Genomic DNA, 9,197 nt, shown 5'->3' on the forward strand with positions numbered 1-9,197 from the left:
CTCGGGATCGGTAGAAGCCACAGAAGAACTAAAGAGACGGGATAAGGCATCAGGCTTGGTGTTCTTATTACCCGGGCGATAAGAAATCACGAACTCGAAACGAGCGAAAAACAACGCCCAACGAGCTTGACGTGCATTAAGTCGTTTGGCAGAACGGATGTACTCAAGGTTCTTATGGTCAGTCCAAACGACAAAAGGAACGGTCGCCCCCTCCAACCACTGTCGCCATTTGCCTAGGGCTAAGCGGATGGCGAGCAGTTCGCGGTTACCCACATCATAGTTGCGTTCCGATGGCGACAGGCGATGAGAAAAATAAGCGCAAGGATGGACCTTATCGTCAGACTGGAAGCGCTGGGATAGAATGGCTCCCACGCCCACCTCTGAAGCGTCAACCTCGACAATGAATTGTTTAGTGACGTCAGGAGTAACGAGGATAGGAGCGGACGTAAAACGCTTCTTGGGGAGATCAAAAGCTCCCTGGGCGGAACCGGACCACTTAAAGCACGTCTTGACAGAAGTAAGAGCTGTGAGAGGGGCAGCAACTTGACCGAAATTACGAATGAAACGCCGATAGAAATTAGCGAAACCTAGAAAGCGCTGCAACTCGACAAGTGACCTTGGAACGGGCCAATCACTGACAGCCTGGACCTTAGCGGGATCCATCTGAATGCCTTCAGCGAAAATAACAGAACCGAGAAATGTGACAGAGGAGACATGAAAGGCGCACTTCTCAGCCTTCACGTAGAGACAATTCTCTAAAAGGCGTTGGAGTACACGTCGAACGTGCTGAACATGAATCTCGAGTGACGGTGAAAAAATCAGGATATCGTCAAGGTAGACAAAAACAAAGATGTTCAGCATGTCTCTCAGTACATCATTAACTAATGCCTGAAAAACAGCTGGAGCATTAGCGAGACCGAACGGCAGAACCCGGTACTCAAAATGCCCTAACGGAGTGTTAAACGCCGTTTTCCACTCGTCCCCCTCTCTGATGCGCACGAGATGGTAAGCGTTACGAAGGTCCAACTTAGTAAAGAACCTGGCTCCCTGCAGAATCTCGAAGGCTGACGACATAAGGGGAAGCGGATAACGATTCTTAACCGTAATGTCATTCAGCCCTCGATAATCCACGCAGGGGCGCAGAGTCCTTCTTCTTAACAAAAAAAAAAAACCCCGCTCCGGCGGGAGAGGAAGAAGGCACTACGGTGCCGGCGTCGAGAGAAACAGACAAATAATCCTCGAGAGCCTTACGTTCGGGAGCCGACAGAGAGTATAGTCTACCCCGAGGGGGAGTGGTCCCCGGAAGGAGATCAATACTACAATCATACGACCGGTGAGGAGGAAGGGAGTTGGCTCTGGACCGACTGAAGACCGTGCGCAGATCATGATATTCCTCCGGCACTCCTGTCAAATCACCAGGTTCCTCCTGAGAAGAGGGGACAGAAGAAACAGGAGGGATAGCAGACATTAAACACTTCACATGACAAGAAACGTTCCAGGATAGGATAGAATTACTAGACCAATTAATAGAAGGATTATGACATACTAGCCAGGGATGACCCAAAACAACAGGTGTAAAAGGTGAACGAAAAATCAAAAAGGAAATGGTCTCACTGTGGTTACCAGATACTGTGAGGGTTAAAGGTAGTGTCTCATATCTGATACTGGGGAGAAGACTACCATCTAAGGCGAACATGACAATCAGTCAAAAGTTTTAGAACACCTACTCATTCAAGGGTTTTTCTTTATTTTTTAAAACTATTTTCTACATTGAAGAATAATAGTGAAGACATCAAAACTATGAAATAACACAAATTGAATCATGTAGTAAACCAAAAACTGTTAAACAAATCTAAATATGTTTTATATTTGAGATTATTCAAATAGCCACCCTTTACCTTGATGACAGCTTTGCACACTCTTGGCATTCTCTCAACCAGCTTCATGAGGTAGTCACCTGGAATACATTTAAATTAACAGGTGTGCCTTGCTAAAAGTTCATTTGTGTAATTTCTTTCCTTCTTAATGCGTTTGAGCCAATCAGTTGTGCTGTGACAAGGTGGGGGTGGTATACAGAAGATAGCCCTATTTGGTAAAAGACAAAGTCTATATTATGTCAAGAACAGCTCAAATAAGCAAAGAGAAAGAAAGTCCATCATATCTTTAAGACATGAAGGTCAGTCAATACGGAACATTTCAAGAACTTTAAAAGTTTCAAGTGCAGTCGCATAAACCATTAAGCGCTATAATGAAACTGGCTCTCATGAGGACCACCACAGGAATGAAAGACCCAGAGTCACCTCTGCTGCAGAGGATGAGTTCATTAGAGTTACCAACCTCAGAAATTGCGGTCCAAACAAATGCTTCACAAAGTTCAAATTACAGACACATCTCAACATCAACTGTTCAGAGGAGACTGTGAATCAAGCCTTCATGGTCGAATTGCTGTAAAGAAACCACTAGTAAAGGACAGCAATAAGAAGAAGAGACTTGCTTGGGCCAAGAAACATGAGCAATGGACATTAGACCGGTGGAAATTAGTCCTTTGGTCTGGAGTCTAAATTTGATATTTTTGATTCCACCTGATGTGTCTTTGAGAGACGTGGTGTGAGTGAACAGATGATCTCCGCATGTGTATTTCCCAATGTAAAGCATGGAGGAGGAGGTGTTATGGTGTGGGGGTTCTTTGCTGGTGACACTGTCTGTGATTTATTTGGAAGGCACACTTAACCAGCATGGCCACCACAGCATTCTGCAGCGATACACTATCCCATCTGGTTTGGGCTTAATGGGACAAAAATGTGTAAGGGCTATTTTACTAAGAAAGATAGTGATGGAGTGCTGCATCAGATGACCTGGCCTCCACAATCTCCCGACCTCAACCAAATTGAGATGGTTTGTGATGAGTCGGACCGCAGAGTGAAGGAAAAGCAGTCAACAAGTGCTCAGTAATTGTGGGAACTCCTTCAAGACTGTTGGAAAAGCATTCCAGGTGAAGCTAGTTGAGAGAATGCCTCAAATATTTGACCGGTAGTGTATAAATAAAATTGTACTTTGAGTGGTGATGTTTAAGGTTTAAATTATTTTATAGAGGTCAAACTCTCCAACTGTTACGGCCTACTTTAAACTGAGACTCGACGATATGATGTGATAAGTTGGCCGCATATAGCTGTTTACTTTGTGCATAGCTGACTTTGCCTTTATTACAATACCTATTTTGCTATAATGAGTTGGGATTTTTTTTTTGTCAACATGGGTCTAGACTTTGACTCTCATACTATACAAGATACACAGGGTGAGAACCTGGGCTATTGCTGAGTAGCAGTGAATCATGCTCATGACAACATCTTTCAGCATTGGCACCAGGAATCAATATTTTGAGTGTGATACAGTGACATACCATCTGTAGTTTGACAGGGCAGTAAACACATTTTGCCACTGCTGTCAGTCAGATATTTGCCTACCACAGAGAGTACACATGACATGATAACGAATGCCCTTCAGACCACCTGTTGGGTGCAAACGGCTGCATGTCAGAAGCGTTTGGGGAGCCTTGTGCCCTCTAGTTGTGCTGTATTTACTTAATTTCAATGATCTTCTTGTGTTATATGTTTTATGTTCTTTGACCATTCTGTAATTGAAAATGTTTGTACATGACAAACTGTTGATTTTCCATATAGTGATGTTGAAAGATGGACAACTAGCATTGGTCTTGGAAAATAATACCAGCATGCAAAATTGGCTAGGACTACTCTATAGACTGACAAGTGGTCGGTACAGTAATAGCTAACAGCTGAGATATTCCAATGTTTTAGGCTATTCATTGTGTGAATATGTCACAGTGGTAGTGCTCTGACAACTTGTTCTAACTCCACTGAACAAAAATATAAATGCATCACTCAACAATTTCAAAGATTTTACTGAGTTACAGTTCATATAAAGAGATCAGAACATTTTAATAAATTCATTAGGCCCTACTTGGGAGCTAGGCCCAGCCAATCGGAATGAGTTTTTCCCCACCGAAGTGCTTTATTACAGACAATCCCGCAGGTGAAGAAGCTGGAGGTGGAGGTCCTGGGCTGGCGTGGTTACACGTGGTCTGTAGTTGTGAGGCCGGTTGGACGTACTTCCAAATTCCCTAAAACAATTTTGGAGGTAGCTTATGGTAGGGAAATTAACATTCAATTCTCTGGCAAAATCTCTGGTGGACATTCCTGCAGTCAGCATTCCAATTGCATCTTTGGCATTGTGTTTTGTGACAAAACTGCATATTTTAGAGTGGCTAATATGTCTACCAAAACAAGTGGCTGACAATTTCACTGGAATAGAGGTAGATAGATATATTTCTAATTACCAGTTAATACGTAGAACACAGTAAATACATTTTTTTAAACATGACAAGGATATCACAAAAGTCAGAGACTTATTTCCATCGTAGTCCCTATCATTGTAGTCCCTGTCAGCCTGACAGCAAGGCAAAAAATAAACACAGGCACAGCAATTTATAGATATAAAAAAAAAAATGTAACGCAAATGGTGTCTCTAGCCTACTTCAGATAGAAGTAGAGGCAGTTCGGAAAGGCAGGATTGAGTGAAGATAAGGGTATTGATAGTTACAGTAGCCAGGGTCCGGGAGAAAGTCAGCCTGACAGACAGGCTCTTCTTCAAGGCACCTTGCCACCTCCAACATTCATTCCCCCATACTTCCTCTGAATGTCTTAGTGCACCACCGACAACAGTGTAGCACCCGCCTCTGGGTGATGCTTCGGCTGCTCCTGAGGAGGTATCACAAATATATCAGCATAAGTGTCTTAGGCCTTAGAATTTAAAAAGATCTACTCATAGCCACTAGCCTATAGCTTATATATAATAAATAATATATGCCATTTAGCAGACGCTTTTATCCAAAGCGACTTACAGTCATGTGTGCATACATTCTACGTATGGGTGGTCCCGGGGATCGAACCCACTACCCTGGCGTTACAAGCGCCATGCTCTACCAACTGAGCTACAGAAGGACCGCTTATAAAGTGATAAATACCTACATGCCTTCACCGACTGCTTAGGATACTGAGTATTTTCCAACAGAAATAAATCAACTTGCAAAATCATTTGGCATATTTACCAACGTAATCTGTCCCAAACTAACATTTACTTTCATATTTTTATACATGATCTCAGTAAAACTTCCTATATTCATACCAATAGTGTCATTGTTCCATGTAGAAATGGCACAATGTATATAGTTGACTTCTGCAGTCCTTTTACAGTGATACTAGAATACACTTGAGAAAACTGAACTCCTCGGGTCAGTTTCCAACACTCTTCAACCTGTTTTAACTGCAAGTGTGTACACTTCGTTCACTTAAGCCTACTTAAGCCTATGCGTAAGCCTTAAACCTAAGTATAGATAATGCTAGACTAAAAAGTATGGTCAATAGTGAATCTTCCCTCAGTGTGAGACAAAACAGGAGTGATCATGATAAAACATGTTTTTATTCATATCAGAAAAAATACATCACTCTTCACGAGAACAGCGGTGACAAATGCAACACTCCGTTATGTGTCATCTGCCTGTTTGGCAAGCTTGCTCTTCCTCAGAAGTTCGTCATTTAATTTCTTCAGATGTTTTGTTCGACTCTCAAGCCTTCGGTGCCATTCGTCTCGCAGCCTATGTAAAGACAAAGTATTATAATTTTTTAAAAGTCAGACACATTCCATAAGCCATATGTTTCCAATATTGCTTTAGGCTACTTAATAGTATGTGTATTGTTACCCAGGCAAAATTTCTACGACAATTCCTCTAGGAATTCCAATGGGTTTATTATTTGTGACACCATGCTCTTGTGCCCAGTATTGTGAGGATGGCTCTGCCACCTTCCTCACATATACTTGGCTTATTGCATTTGTTGCTGCTGTGACACTGCTATGACACTGCTGTGTCTGATAATCCTCTAACCTTAAAGCAGCACAGGTTATTGTAGGACAGCTAAGCATGGAATATGGCATCCCCTAATATCACTCAACACTCTGATTATCATATCGGATTCCCTAAAGTTTTTCCAGTCCTTCTCAGATCAGGGATATACACATGATTACATGGACTAGCTATGGACAAGCCATGGGGTTATGAGATATTAGAGTGCGCTTTTGCTTTTGTGGTTAGAGATTCTTATGGCCAAGTACTTTAATATGATTGTCAGTGTAAGTTGTCCTGAGATGCCCTTAGTGTTAACATTTTGCTCGTGACAAAATCATGATCTGTTACATGTAGCATGTGCGTCGAAAGTGATATCGCCTAAATTGTGGAAGTTTTATCACTCATAGCAGGATGTATTCCTAATCCAAATATGAACAAGAAAAGTTCTGCAAAAACATAAATAAATAGACCTTTGTTTCCCTTGAATAACCTTTCCTCATATCCTGTGCAGTATTCTTATAGCACAAAAGTGTATCCCTTCAGAATGTCCAACAATTCTTACTTGGTGAGAGCACTACTTTTCTTCCTCATGTCTTCAGTTTCTGTCCTTTGGTCATGTTTAGCAATTTTTTGTTCCCAGAGATCTTTTATAAAAAGCTTATCATGAATAAGAGCCACATTCATTTCCTAGAAGAAAATACACATCTAATTAGTTAACATGGACTCAAATAAATTCTGCTAGATTTGATTCTGGTTTGAAAAAGCTACGCAATGTCTCACATTTCTCAATGGCTCAAAAAATCAATGTCAATTATGTTTACTCTTGACAGTAATACATTTTTCATCTTGAATATGTATTTGTATGGTAGTAGATAGTAGCTACAGTATATGTAGTCAGATATTAGTGATGAGACAATGAGTTCCAAACAGCTGGACTAATAAGAGGAACAGCATGCATAGATCATTAAAAACAAACCTTCTGTGGGTATGAATCTTCTTCTCCCAAGGAGCCTCAATGTCACAGGATGTACTGTATAGTCCTGTCGTGGTGGATGTGGTGCCGATGAAAGTCTCCCCTCTTCCGCGCCCCCTGCTGAGCTTTATTTAAGTGGGGACAACATAAGACCTTCGTGTCATCTGGCCTTTTTGAGAAGAGTTTGGAAGGGAGGGGGAAACATAACGTTACTTCCCTTTGTTACGTCTGATGACATTATGTTTAGAGGGGACCTATAGTAGAGCTGTAGTAGTGCTCAGCTCAGCATTAGGGGCCTCCCACACTGGCCTTATTCTAATCGCCCCCACTACTCCAATGACACCAGCACCAAAAGAAGGATTGGCTTGTTCTGTTCATTCTGGCTAGATCGCATCAGTCATTTGATATCATCCCCTTTTATTCAATTTGAATGGCTCGCGCCACATTTGAAGACGGTGGCCCCTGAGAGGCTAGAGCAGCAAGGCTAGACTGGGTAGCTGTGGATCGTGTTACTTGTAAAACTGATGAATGTATCAGGTTCTAATTTATGACCAGAAAATCCTTGACATCTTCTTGACAACTCCTTGACTGCATATGACAACCTCAATGATTGGATGGCATTGAGGTAAAATGAGGGCAGTCCAAATGATTAGCCAAGCAAGGGAAGTTTGCAACGTAAGCCCCTCAGCCCTAGTGTTTAGTCGGCTTTGCAAGTGTACAATTATGTTCACTCCGGGGCCTGAAACTCCCCATAATTCAATTCGCGACAATAGTACATCCGCTAAGAAAAGTCTGTGAAAACTTAAAAACAACATCAATGGAGAAATCAACATACAAATGTAAGTAGAAACAAATGCAAATAAGTTTGAAATTGTGCTACTAATGCACATGACGACACAAACACGTCTTGTAAAAAGTAAATGTGTTTTTGTTTGGTTATCTTTTGGAAATTGTAGAAATAAAAAAATGTTCCTTCTTCAGAAGTTCCAGCTAGGCAGGCAAATGTTAGTTAGCTAATTCATTTGCTAGCTTTCATACAGTAGGCTTATATTAATGATATATTTAATATAAGTAGACATGCACTCATAATTGACTGTGGTGCATATAAAGCACCCACAAGCTACCGGTGGCTGAAAACACAATCATTGCGGGATGAATGAGTGACGAATTTCCGGTCAAGGGTGGTCCATTTAAAAATCATTCCTTCCTCTCTTGCCCATTGCACTGCACGTTTATTCTCGTCAGACGTCATGACACGTCATCAGAAGTGTCTACTTAATTTGAGGACTGAGGGGATAGGGTGTGTCTTTTTAGTGTTTGGACCGCAACCAGTGTCTTTATATTGCAAGTGCAACAGTTCACTTTACCTCAATGCCATCTAATCATTGAGATTCCCCCAAGGGCATAAGGTGAGGGTAAGTGGACGAGGGTGTATTTTAAGTGTTTGGACCGCAGCCACTGCTTGAAGCTACAATTGATATTAAGTGTTTTTTTGTGTGTTAACTGACTGCAGATGAGTGGTAATAGTATTTGTTCTGAAAATGTTATACTGCCACTACTCCTTTGTCTTATCTCTCTGAAAACAATTGCGCAAGACAACACTTAGCCTAAAAAAATGTAAATGTGCCCCACAGAAAATGTTTTGATATCCCTACAAATTCTTAAAATTGAATTGCATTTATTTTATCTTTGCTTAAAAACTATAAGTTTTATATAGTCATCTATGCCACCTTGACATGACTGGTTGATGTATACAATATAGATACATTTCACAATAAATCTGATTCATTAATTGAATTTTACTATTATAATTTCTCCTCTTTGTCCATAGAACATTTTTGTTTTCTTTGTATAGTGAACTTAACCTGTCTCAGATAAACAGGGCTATAAAATCCAAAATAACTTTTCATCACATAGATCTTTTTAATATGAATAGGTTATAACATCTAAAAAGCTCAATAAATCATTGCCATATAAATCAACCACAACAATCAAGCTACCACTCACATGCTGAATGAGGTCTAAAATGAAGACAATTGGTAATCCACTCCCATAGTATTGCACCAGACATGTCCAAGGCAGAACGATGACAACATTTACTTCGGCCAATCAGTGAAAGGGGCACAGAGAACATTGTGTGGAGCGAGAAAGTGATCTATGTTGGCCATGAGGCAATTAACACTGGTGGTCAGTGTAGCGAATACTTTTTTGAGAGGGTAGCTGTGATGATAAATGTGATAACACATGTCTGACATTTAATTTCCTCTGGGTGTGACACACTGTACGCCAACAGTATTAAAAATA

General features: G+C 41.0%; 1 protein-coding gene across 1 annotated transcript; it reads right to left on the reverse strand.

Moving 5' to 3' along the window:
* Positions 1-5,477: 5,477 nt before the first annotated feature.
* On the reverse strand, positions 5,478-7,083 carry LOC124033195 (protein FAM240B). The gene is made up of 3 exons (XM_046345159.1): positions 6,897-7,083; positions 6,483-6,607; positions 5,478-5,671 (listed from the first exon to the last, which is right to left on the reverse strand). Exons 2-3 carry the CDS (start codon positions 6,602-6,604, stop codon positions 5,560-5,562), a joined length of 234 nt encoding a protein of 77 aa, XP_046201115.1. The 5' UTR covers positions 6,605-6,607; positions 6,897-7,083; the 3' UTR covers positions 5,478-5,559.
* Positions 7,084-9,197: the final 2,114 nt, after the last annotated feature.

Source organism: Oncorhynchus gorbuscha, linkage group LG04, assembly GCF_021184085.1.
Source record: "Oncorhynchus gorbuscha isolate QuinsamMale2020 ecotype Even-year linkage group LG04, OgorEven_v1.0, whole genome shotgun sequence".
Lineage (NCBI taxonomy): Eukaryota > Metazoa > Chordata > Actinopteri > Salmoniformes > Salmonidae > Oncorhynchus > Oncorhynchus gorbuscha.

Excerpts from the sequence above, each read along its gene's own strand:
- LOC124033195 (XM_046345159.1), bottom strand. The coding sequence starts at position 6,604 with ATGAATGTGGCTCTTATTCATGATAAGCTTTTTATAAAAGATCTCTGG. Across the intron at positions 5,672-6,482 it reads AAAAGTAGTGCTCTCACCAA|GCTGCGAGACGAATGGCACC; the intron begins GTAAGAATTGTT and ends GTCTTTACATAG.